Genomic DNA, 13,124 nt, shown 5'->3' on the forward strand with positions numbered 1-13,124 from the left:
CTGCTGCTCAGATGATCTTTGTTCATCCAGGGTCTCCTGGCTTTGAAACACAGGACAGTGAAAATAAATGTAGGTGCTTCTTTAAAATCAGTTTGGCAGAAAATGTGTGTCATATGGGCAGGGTGCAAGCGCAATAAAAAAAGCCATCACCACAGGAAGCTGCATTTGGTTTGTTTAGAATGGCAGCATAAAATTTCATACAAAAAGAAGTACTTGACACTGTTTATAAACAGTGAAATATGTGTAAAAATACTGTTCAGATCCATTTGACATCTCTCTTCCAAAGGACTGTACTTTTGGCTGAGTCTGTATTTTCAGTCCTTGGTCTTAAGCTTGCATATGACTGCTCTGTTATTTAGAAAGTAGTGACCTTCTTTTACTAATATAAAGAATGGACAATTTTAAATTTGAATGCACAAAACTACTGCCACTAAAGTGTAATTTAATGCAGTGCTCAATGCAGGATCAGTGCTCCTCCTGGAAAAGCCTTCTTCCAAATACATGGAGAAGAAACAGTCAGAGATGACAAGCCTGTATCAAATCAAATGGTTCACTAACATAATTCTGGTACTAGCATAAAGTAGGTTTTCAGATGCATGACTTGAATAGAAAAGGGTAGTAAACAAAAAGTAAATAGGAAGGTACTGCTCAAGAAACAAAAGGAGCACATGGTGAGGAGTGTACTGTGAGGGCTGACTGCTGAGAGAAGAATAAGCATGAGCAGATAAGAATAGTATTTTCTAAAACAAGGTCATTGCAGAAAAGGTTTCAGATTCCAGTCTATGTTTATAGCCTTCAGTGTCAAGCTGTCCAAGAACAGCTCCAGAAAGACTGACTTCGTAAAAGTAAATTTTCTCTGTCATCCTTTTTCTCATCCGAGGTGATAATCTGTCAAGGCTTATAAACTTCACTGGAGATAGATTATGTTAATAAGACATGAAATACTGTACTTAGCTACAGGGAAAATAGGGAGCTTGTATCAAACAGATCTTCCTGTTCACTGATGCAAGATCTGAGGGGCACTTTCTACAAATACATGGGTTTGGAATGACATTAATTTAAAATTGTTTTCCCAGTCATAAACGGACCATACAGACAATGGACATGTAAGCAATCCAAACACTGCCATGAATATTTATAGTCACCCTTCCTTCTTCAGACTCTTCAGTGGTGGGTATTTAATCAGTACAAAAGCAGCACACTTAACTGTCATCGTCTTGATTTTGCGCTGGAGTTAACTTTCACAGGCATCCCATAACTCATTTTCCATAGCACTGCATGGGTATTGTGAGGGCTCAGTATCTCTCAAGACTTAAGGTGAGGAAAAAATAGTTTAGAAGCACTCACTAATTCTGAATGGTTAATTTTAGTTTTTGAAGAGTCTAACTTACTGCTGCTTTTTCTGAGATGCAGCTGCTCAACACCAGAAAGAGCAAATGTCCAGCATTTAGAGCACTCAGAAATAGCTAGATGCCTATTGTGATTTTCAAATTCAGAGGCACCTAATCCTCAGTGAAAATCACAGGAGATAATTGTAAAATTGCTTTTCAGAGCCAGCTGGAAAGCTACCTCAATTTCTACATCCTTTGACAACCTCACTGGCACAAGTATTTTCCCCTGTAATAGATGTTTCTGTGTATCCATGTGTTTACAAGATTTTAAACTCTATATGCAATTACAAGGAATTCTTTTTCTGTTGGAAAGAAAATTAACTTTGCCTTGAGGTAGTTCTCTCAAAACTGTGCCTTCCTAGATGTATTTGAAATTTCAAGGACTTGAAATGACTGAATACATACAGTTAGCACAGACAAAAAAAGAGAAGTAGTTGTACTTACATGTGAAATCTTCTTGCATGTTATGTATGAACAAGTTCTACATGGATACATACCAGAATTTCCTCTCAATGTGGTACAGTTTCTAGACAAAAGTACAATTTATATGAGTAATTATAATCAGAACTCCTTTCCATTCACTGCTAAATCTCCTTCTTATAGCCTCTTCTGTTTGTAATGCCTCTGTATTTGGCTGGCGTTTCTGAACCTGTACATCTGAGCAGGGGCACTAGACAAGAGTTATGGACTGGTCTCTTTCTAGGCCCTTGTTCACCAGTTAGGGACCACTGCTTTCTCCAAGTCCTACTAAAGCATATTTCTAAGCCTGTGTGTACTTGTGTTACTGCTAACTGGCAGATGCTGATATTCTTTCACAGCTAATAAGCTGCCTCAGAATCTGAAGTGGGATTTTTAAAGTATGACTTTCTGTGTTTTCACTGCTAGCGCTTTCTGATCCTTTCAGAGGGTTTGAGCATGCCTAAGCCTGACTGGCTATCCAGACATATGTGGTGGAAGAGAGAGGTGCTAGCTTTTCCCTCCTTTCAAACAAACAGGTGTTCTGGTGCTCTAACAAGGAGACTTTAACATTTTCTTTCAATAAGAAATGAAGATTCAGGATCTTTCCAAACCATACGCAGGAGGTATCAGCATTCTGCAGGCATATCTACCACCTTCTTCAGGTCTCTTGTTCACACACTCATGGTGATGACTTAGCCATACCTCTAACTCCAGAAGAAATTTCATGTTTAGGAATTCCAGAGGAAGAGCCTGCTTGCTCAAAGACCATCTTAGTCCCATCACGGTTCTCAATGTTCCTGTCTTTTCTCTCCACACAGCTGACATCTGTGGGGCTGCTCTGGGTTCCCCAGCTCTTCCCTGTAAACTGCTTGGAGCAATCCTGGAGCTGATAACTGCATTTAGCTACAAGGCTCATTGGAGGCAGGCAAGGCCAAGCACGGAAGTGTTCAAATACCTTGAAAAGTCTAGGCCTGAGCCACTTGGATTTATTTTTATCACAGCAAGGGGTCTTTTAAATAATGTAATGTGAGTGATATCATTTGTCACAGAAGAGCAAAAAGATAAGCCTGGAAAGCATTAAACATTAAAAATATTTAAGAAAGAGATTTCAAATCTCTCTAATATACAAAATCTATTGAGAATTCTAAAAAGTTTGTCAGTGGCCATATGAGACACCCACCTTGAATTTTGAAAGACAGATATAACAGTATGAACCCACTGAGGGATGCATATTTGCCTAGTGTCTTTGGTTTCAGGTAAACTGCTAGCCAGGCTGTCTCCACTGCTCAGTTCTGCAGCATAATATAATTTGAAAATACACCATGGTACTGCATAGATGCCAGATTTAATTCATATGCCTAAATTAAACAGACTTATGATACAAAGCTGAAGCCCAATGTGGATTTACATTTAAAAGTAACCAAGGGGGTCCTAAACCGTGTACTTTTGCAGTACAAGACAAAAAGGTTGACCACAAGCTGATAGTTGTTTGCCTGACAGTCATCCCCACAATCCAGCAGGCACACCGCTCCCACAAACCTACAAGTCTACAAGCCACTGGCAAAAAGGCCCAGATTAAATTCTTTCTAGAATTTTGTTTCCCCAGTAGAGGTTCCTCCCTCCTTCCTACTGAAATAAATAATTTCTGCAGGAACAGAAAAATTTCTGCGAACAGAAAAATATTACACTCTAATCAAAAGCTCAAAAGGTGCAAAAGATGTAAGTTAAACACATGTCCATTGGGTCAAGCTTCCCTAACTCCTTGTATCCAACTCCCTCAACGTCCAAAATAGGGAAGGGAGGAAAGGTGAGTCTATAAGCCTGTACTCTTGCCATTATATCAACTTCTGCAGTTAGAAGTCATCCAGACAGCTGATTTCAAAATCACGCTAGATTCAAAGTGTTCAGGACTTCGAACACTTCAATCATTCTCTTTAAGTAAGGCAGCAACCACTTTTCACAGCAGCCAAAGTTTCCAGCAATTGCAGGGTATTACTCAAGATACCACGTACTACACTAATCTACTCAAGAGGTGATGGAGGCACAGAAAACTGTGTAAGGCTGGCATCTGAAAGGAAAGGTTGCAGACTCTTAGGCAAACACAGATGATAAAAGCATTCCTGGTGGTTGTTGCTATCTAAAGCTTTCTGGAACAGCCAAGGACATCTTCAGAATGGCACAATATCATCTTCAGGAACTCCAGTCTCATTATCTGTTTTGTTTGTGCAGTGCTTGTTCTGTCCTTCAACAACCTTGCATGACCCTCTTTAAAGCAAATGGAAGTTAAACACACTCAGGCAAGAACAAAATGGAAATCAGTTCCTTACAAAACAACCATACCCAGGCTTGGAATTGACAGACAAGCCTGAACTCAGTACCATATTTGGGTAAATATCACTTTGATTTGCCCCTTCAGGCCCAAACACAAACACATACCATAGATCCAATCAGGAATCAAAACCACAATTGCCAACATGTTGGCAATGAACTGGAAAAATCTTAGAAACAAAGCCACACACAGAAGCCAAGTACAAGAACAATCAACAAAACTCTAAAATAAAAGCTGAACCAATCTGAGAGAACATAAAACTGTGAATGTGTCCTGACATTTCAAAAGAACAACAAAAGATCAGACCAAACCTTGTGTATTCCAAAGCTTGAATTTTACAATAGATTTTTATCCTTAGCTTATCTTTTCTTCTTAGGCCTAAATCAAGTTGCCTGGAGGCTTAATTCAGTGCTCTCTACAAAACCCGTAAGCACTCAATCACAGATGAAATGTTCATACCTTTTCAGTGTTATTTGCACCGTACCGGTTTTTTTTAGGATCCCCATGCATGACATACAATGTATTAAAAAAATGTCATGACAGGAGCTCCAGAAACACACAACCAATGCTTACTGCATAACGCTGTCCCAGCTGATTAATTTGTGCCCTTTGATGTGACCTTTTTCTTCAGCCAAGTTAATATGCAAGCTTAACTTTGCAGAGGAAATCTATCAAGTTCTGCTTACAGTTACAATAGTGAAAATCTGAAGCAAGTTCATTGTTCTATTCCCAGTGTTACAGAAACACAAGACAGTATTTTGGATGAATAGCACCATGAAATATGATGCATATCTAAAATCAGACACTAGTATTGCAGAAAGATTGCATTTTAGATTAGCAACAACTTCCCAACATCACACAAGGAAAAGAAATGCAAAGTAGCTTTAGAAAGAATAACTTGAATATCCTGTTAACACCACTAAATTTTAAAGCAATCTCAACCAAAACGCTTGCTGACACTGGTGAATACACCATTCAGCAGCTATCAAGAAATAAGCAAAAGTTTAAGAAGCACAGAGGAACAGAATTTTAAAATTACATCTCAGAAACAAAGCTAAGTTAAACATGCATATCTCTGAATTGTTCCAGTGTGGTAGCTTTCTCCTGAAACCATTTTTTCTGGAAGACCTTGAGCTTACCTGTCATGCACCTTATCAAACAGTGGGATATCACCTAGGAAATAATAGCAGATAGAAGTGAGCTGCTGTTGTCAACTATTCACCCAGTCTGCAGCCTGTCCCTAAGACTCTATCAGGAAAAGGCATGGCCCAAGCAGGTCACCAACTTTATGAACTGCACAACTGATCTGAAAATCAGCAGTCAGTGTTCACTGTAAGATATTCCACATACACCTAATATTGACTGCAACTGCGATTACCATCTGTGTTTACAGAATTGTTTGTAAAACCACAAAACTGGTTTTTTTCTATGGCTCCTAAAGAAAGCAAAGCTCCAAAACCCAACAGGGTATAAAGCTCAAACATTTTACCCACCTTTGGAAATCTCAGCCAAAATGATCAGTTTGGTTTCCTTAGGAATAGCCCCTCTCACTTAGCTGTGTGACAGCCAAGACTGAGCAGGCACTAAGTTAACAGCTCTCCATTCAGAAGGGGGAAGGGAAGGAGTCCTAATTCTGGAGTTTGTTTTGCCCTTGATCTACCAGAACTCAACTGACTATCAGACCACACCATGACACTCCTTCTTTACACACTGGAAGAAAGTTAAATTTCAACAAATGTAGGCTGGGAAGGATGGACTGTCTCCCATTTAAAACCTTGTTCCATTTTTTGCTTACTTTGTTTTGAAATTGTTTTAAAACTATGGTGTGGATTATGGATAGGAATACTTTAGAATAAATAAATCAATGGGACAGAGCAATTTTGCAGTATCATTCTCCCACATGCACACTTCTTTTGCTTTACAGGAACATCCAGGGCTAATGCAGAGGGTGCTTGACTTGGCAGTTAATGACCTAGGCAAAAGGTCAGGTACAAAAACTTAGCTTCCAAGAAACACTCAGTTTAGTAGTTATCACTAATTGACACTGAGGAAAGATCAGACTCCAAGCGCTCAGACACTCCATTTCTCCTTCTTATCTGTCAGTAAGTTAATTGCTGCCTCTTCCTCCACCTCAAGAGAGGCACCAGCCACTGACAAATCCAAAGTGTCCAACTTTTGAAAGAGTCACATGCATCAAGCCAGACTTTTCCAAGTGACCTTTCAAAGGCCATTCTGTGGTGCTTCTTACAAAACACATTAAAATTGTCATCTTTCTTTGTTGTCCCTGATTATAAGGCTAATCCAATTTTCACTAAATACAACGATTATTTTAATATTTGCTTCTAGTAGGAGCGGGGACATGGAATTATATTTGGAACCCAAAGATGATCTACTGTTCACAAGGTCATGGTGTCTGGAATTGAGAAGAAGCTTTAACTCCAACTGAACTCTCATGCTCTAGGGTTTTGGAAAGGAGCTTGTGTTGTTTCCCAATGAGTTTCTTTGTATATATATTAAACCAGACCCTTGGGAAAACCATTCTTGTGTTAAAACTAGGATTTCATGACCCCAGAAGACGAAAGTTCCTGTAACACTAGGTAAAAGTATAATCCGTGAAGTTGGTTTTCAGACCCGTTTAGCAGCTTCCTCGTCTTTATTCAACAGTACACTGCCATCGTGTGGCTTAGTATAGCGACGACAACAGTTATTAAGATACTAATGCAATATCAGGATATTTTCACAGATCTTTCATAGCTTTAATTTTTATTACGCTAATAATGTACCAACTTTATGATTTCAGGGTATTTATTGAAAGTTTTAAAAAAAGAAACAAATCATGTGATTTCACCCTTCAAATTGTAAGAGTTAAAAAATGTTCCACTCAAATCATATTTTGTTTGCATTATTTGAATAGTGGACTGTATCTAGTGCAGACCACTGACACCCTTCCATTGTCTTTAGTTAATCCAACAGGAGTGAGTTCTTGGAATAACTATATTATTATATATGTGTGTTTATGGATATAACTTCATCAATTTCATGTTCACTTGCTTTTTAGACTTGAGGACGAGCAAATGGCTTTCTAGTCATTCCCTCAATCCTATATCTTCTAACAATACATTGCTGTCCCACCCCTAAGTATTCAGCTATGGATCCCAGTGGGCTCACCCACTGAAAGCATCTCACAACCTTCTGTTGCTTTACTCAGAGAAAAGGTAAGCTCTTCAGAATCTTAACTTTAGGGGAAAGGAGTGAAATAAAACACTTATTGCATTTGCTGGTTGATCTTTCAACATACATAACAGTGAGACAATGCCTTGCTTACTCTACTACAGAAAAAACAAGCAAGCAAACAAACAAACAAAAAGCCACAACACATCATGATTACTGTGAGCAAAACATTCACAGGGGGCCAGTCATTTCCTCTCTTTGAAACATTCCTACAAGGTCCTGGCTAATCCAATGATAAGCAGTTGGCAGAAGAAACTCACTGTTTCTTTTTCTTTCCTGGAATCTTGTTTTTAATAGATAACTCTGCTTTAAAAAAAAAAAAAAAAATCCATCTGGCTTCATAGTGCTATGAAGTCAATGCTGGCCAAGAAAGTGAAGAGCAGTAGGTAGCACTTTATCTAGGATGGTAGAATAGAATGGAAGAGAACAGATTATTTCAGCTGGAAGGGACTTACAATCATCTAGTCCAATTGCCTGACCAAAAGTTAAAACATGTTATGAAGGGCATTGTGCAAATGTCTCTTAAACCCTGACAGGCTTGAAGCATCAAACACCTCTCCAGGAAGCCTGTTCCAGTATTTGACCACCATCTTGGTAAAGAAATGCTTCCTCATGTCCAAGCTAAACCTGCCCTGGCACAGCTTTGAACCATTCCCATGTGTCCTGATGCTGGATCCCAGGCAGAAGAGCTCAGCACCTCCATCTCTGCTTCCCTTCCTCAAAGAGCTGTAGAGAGCCATGAGCTCACCCCTCAGCCTCCTGCTCTCCAAACAAGCTGACGTCTTCAGCTACTCTGGATGCATTCAAGGACCTAAACATCCTTCTTAAACTGCAGGGGCCAGAACAGCAAACAATACTCCGGGTGAGGCCACACCAATGCTGAATACAGGAGGATAATCACCTCCTTTGATCAGTTAGTTATGCTGTGCTTGATGCACCTCAGGATGTAGATTGCCCTCTTGGCTGTCAGGATACACCGTGGGCTCCTATTGTGCCTGCTGTCAGCCAGCACCCCCAGATCTTTTTCTGCAGGACTGCTCTCCAGCCACTCCTCTCTCAATTTATGCTTATGCCCAGCGTTACTCCATCCTTGATGCAGAATCTGGCATTCAGACTTGTTAAATTTCATGCAATTAATCACTGCCCAGTGCTCTAATCTATCTAGATTCCCTCTGCAAGGCACCTTGTCCCTCAAAAAGAGTCAGCAGTTTGGTATCATCAGCAAACTTGCTAATAGTGCATTCCACTCCTGCATCCAGATCACTCATAAGTGTATTGAACAGAACTGGCCATAGAATTGAGCCCTGAGGAACACTCCCGGTGTTCTGTATCCCACTGGTGTGGTATCTTTTTCGGAATTCAACTGAGATATAGACTCATAGCCGTTACTGCACAGTGAACAAGCAATAGCTTGTTTTAAAAGCTTGTCTTTATTTTTATTCACAAGCATTACAGTAGCAACTCTAAGGGACACACTCAGTTGTTACTTTCAAATAAGCAACTTGTTTGGAGAAGACAGCATTCAAAGCTCATACCAGGTATTTGTCATTGCATGTCTATGGAAAAGGTCTTCCTGACCAAATCATTAGTGCAGTTACGTTATGTCCTGGAATGCACTTATACATATCTTCCTGATCTAGTAAAAAATAAAATCTGCTTTCCTTCTTGCACTTATATATACACCTATGTATAAATTTGTAAAACTCATTTATATGCATAAATGTATAGATACACCAACATATCAGTTTACATTATCTTTATATACTCAGTATCCTTTTTCATCATGTAGCCCTTAGCTGTCATACTGGGAGGACAGATACACTGGAATATTTCACAGGTTATTCAATATGTTATGCCATATGTACTGTTTTACATCACTTTCTATTATGTCCAAAAAAATACGATTTATAAAGCAGTCTTTCAAAGACCCTCATCCTTCACCTCTCCCTTATTCTGTGTTTCTGTGTCCCTTTTTGAATGCAGTCCGTGCAGCTGGACACAGCAATCCAGAGGAGGGCGTCCTGTGGCTTTGTATAATGGCCCGGTCTCCTGGAGCCGAGCCCGGGCAGCCGTGGGGAGGGGACAGCAGAGAACTGAGGCACTGCTTTACAACGGCGTAAAATCAGCCGTGCACGTACCACCTATATGTACCAGGAGACAGGTGAGCACACCGAGCTGAGACACCCTGCATACACCATCTCCTGGGTAAATCTAGGTGCTCACTATACACCTTCAACTCTGGGAGACAGACGCCCACAGTCTTTCACTCACTCTTTTCCTTGACTTCTCCAAGAAAACAAACCCACAGCTCTTACAAGATTTTGACAACTTTTCGTAGCATGAAAGGTCTGGAGTGAATGGTGAAGATTTTGACCCCAGTCATTTGTCTGAACTGCTAAACAGCCGTTGTTTCCAAGAGTTTTAGGCTGAACTCACTGCAAATCTGTATTTAATATTAAACCTGAGCCAGTTCCTACCAGAAAATAGCTCCAAGATCCCTTATGTAAAAGATTGTTCAAAATCAGACCTCAAGAAATCATGTCATTTTTAAACCCAGCTATTTTGTAAATAGTTACCAAAATGAGCAAGAAGAGGCGTTCTAAAATATTATGAAACTTTGGGGACGGCAACCAACACAAAAAGCTTATCAGAGAATTTGGACGTCTAACTTCCAAAGGATAACACCTGGGAACTCTGCCCCTTCTCAACAATTTCTTAGACTTACTTTACTGATCCTGTGTTTGGGGAAACCCTTAATAAATCACAAATGAAGCAAATCCTGCCTCTGAATAGAAGTTCTCTTCTATTCAGTACATTTATAACAGGAAATCTTTCTATTAAGTTTAGCATGTTTTCTACAGTCAAAAAATATTTTTAAAGGGGAAAAGCTAGCCATGAAAAAAATGCTTCACCAGCTGCTGGGAGAAACACGTTTTCTTAAAATGAAGCAAAAATATTTCAAATTCCTCAGTGATGAAAAAAAAAATATATATATTTAAAGAAAATTATAATGTATATGAAAGTCACACTATTTTAAGTATAAACTATTTATGGTATTATTAACTGCCATATAACTATATTACAGAGAAATAACTATTAGAGGTATTTTTTACATTTAAATTACATTAAATTTTAATGACTGCATTTGGTAAGTGTTTTTATTGAGTAAAAGCTGTTGTAGTTTTCACATACTCTACTGCATTCTGCTGCCGTATTACTGAAGACCATGGGAGTTTTTTCATTGACTTCAGTTAGAATTGGACTTTACATCTCTAGTCGAAGGGAGGGATCTTAGAACATCTTGATGAAAGGCAGGCATTTCAAATGGCTAAACACAGTTTTTGACAACTTCAGGTCAAATTAATTTCTCGAGGCAGTTATCGAAAGAGTAAACAATATCACACTCTGCTGCCCTGAAAATATTGCTACATTTTCAAGGTTTGTTAAACCTGAATTTCCCATCTTAATCAGTGAACTGTTACAGTGCACAGCTAAACAGTTATGACGTTTCAGTCCTGTGACGTTTCATTCCACGATCAATGCACCAGATCTGCATTTCAACAAGCAGAGATTCTGGTGCTGTATTTGCAAAAGTAGCTTGCAAAGTGCTCTGAGTTCCTTTCAAATGAAATATAGCACAGATTTAAGATTATCAAGTTGACCAATGTAACACATGACAGAGCCAGCGCAGTCACTTATATTTGACCAATGAAAAATCCTCATCTTTTCCACAATATTCAGCAGGTTCTGCAATTTTTCTCTCAATGGGAGACAAAATGTTAGGTTACAGAACCCTTAAAATTCCCTGCTGGATCTCACAGAATCTGCAAGTCCCACCCCGCAGGGAATGCCACTTTCCAGCAGTCTCTACACATTCCCTGAAAGAGTTCAAATTCTTTACACCAATTGAACGCATTTCTCATCTCATTTGAATGGCAGACTGAATGGAGACACTTGAGAGTTCTTGGTTGCAGACATTCTAATTGATCTCTTGGCTGCAGTATACTGTAATTTGTATGGAAATATGCATTTCTCTGTGTAGGCTGTCCTGCAGTGGACTAAGCATAGTCATGTCACCTAACAAGAGCACTTTATGAACCATAATTTTCTCTGTTCAAATTATATCTCTCAACTTAGGAGGTACATGAAGAACCTTTCCATATACACACACACAGGAGAGAACCTGTCAAAACATGTAGCTTTGATAACATTGACTCAAAACCTGAACACTTAGCAAGAGCTCTCTATTAAATAAAAGAGGAAGAGGCTAACAATCATGTTTTCTTAGGCTGAAGTGCTTTCCACACTATCTGTAAGACAAATTTAGCTGTGGCGTTTGCAGTGCAAATCTCATTAGTTAGGCTGGTAAGTTATGCACGCAGAAACAGACTTCTAAGGATTGTTCTGCAAAGAGGGGGAATTGGTAGCACACAGAGCACTTCCCTTCCCACTCTCTGTGCTGTGGGATCTGGTGAATCCCCAGCTGTGCTACAAAGCAGACCTGTCAAGTCTCATGCACTGACTCATTCTTTTGTATCCCACTCTGTCACTGCTAGGATTGCATATTTTTATTTGGCAGTACCATGGCTTCTCTCTCAGTTTTGGATCTCACACATCAGATGCAGGTGGTCACTCTGATCTGTGATTATCTGACCAGCTGCAGTGTGGGTCAAGGAGCAAAAGAAAGGTCACAGTACTGGCATTGCAGCTGGAGAATGTGCTGCTTAGCAGGCCCCAGTGCCGACAGGAGCCCTGCTCCCCTCTGAAGGCTGTATGCTGCAGGATTCAGCTCTTTAATGACTGGACATACACTTATCACCTAGCCTTGCACAGAAATGTGCAATCTCACATGTCTGAAGAGCAGAGACTTAAGAGGTCTGTATTTCTAGACTTAGCTTTCTCATTAAATTTCTGCAAGAGATATGATGAGAACTCAGACACCTGGCTGATATTTCCTCAAGAAACCTTTTGTTGACCTTATCTTTTCTGTTATGCTATTACTGGTCAGGTCTTGAAGACGTAGAAATAACCATACGAATTCTGATTTTTTTTTTCTCAATTTACAGCATATAAAGGCAACAAGGAAGTACTTATGGTGAAGGTAACGCTTGTGAACTAATTTATGCCTACTTACGAGTCTCTCTTTGTGGCAATCAAAAATTACATTTCATAAATACATGTTTGTATGCAGTTACTTAAAATGAAAAAGGTGGCTATTTCATTGCTCAGGTTTTAAATGTCATCCACCCAAAAAAGCATTGTAAACATTTTAGCTGCTCTCAGTGACTGACATTAAAAACCTCAAGGCTGCAGTTATTTATAAACTCTGACTTTCTAGATTCTTTCACAAGTTTAATTCCCATCCTCATCATCAACCTTCCCACTGCATTTCACTGACAGGCACGTTAACAACCATTCTTAACATTCTTAACATTCTTCTCTGGCCTTATTTTTCAACACCTTTAGAACTGTGTCAAGGAAGACCAATAACTGAGAAATACCTCTGTGCAGAGAGCTTCCACGTGGTCCTGTGTACCATTTATTCCATACCGACAGACGCAGCAGGCTTCCACCGATGCACATGATCCTCTGTGGGATTTCCATAGAACCAGGAATAGCACTGCAAAAACAGAGGCATAATAAATTAGCATATTTTAACAATTGTCCTCACAAATATACTCCCAAAACACAGTAAAACAAGGCTGAGGAAAAAA

General features: G+C 39.4%; 1 protein-coding gene across 1 annotated transcript in view; it reads right to left on the reverse strand.

The window, feature by feature from the left end:
- Positions 1–13,029, reverse strand: part of HSPA12A (heat shock protein family A (Hsp70) member 12A) — a 78,861-nt gene extending 65,832 nt beyond the window's left edge. Inside the window, exon 1 of the mRNA XM_071812185.1 lies at positions 12,912–13,029. Coding sequence (XP_071668286.1) covers positions 12,912–13,014 — 103 coding nt within the window. The 5' untranslated portion in view covers positions 13,015–13,029. The remainder of the gene's footprint in view (positions 1–12,911) is intronic.
- Positions 13,030–13,124: the final 95 nt, after the last annotated feature.

This window comes from Patagioenas fasciata, chromosome 8, assembly GCF_037038585.1.
Source record: "Patagioenas fasciata isolate bPatFas1 chromosome 8, bPatFas1.hap1, whole genome shotgun sequence".
NCBI classification, from domain to species: domain Eukaryota; kingdom Metazoa; phylum Chordata; class Aves; order Columbiformes; family Columbidae; genus Patagioenas; species Patagioenas fasciata.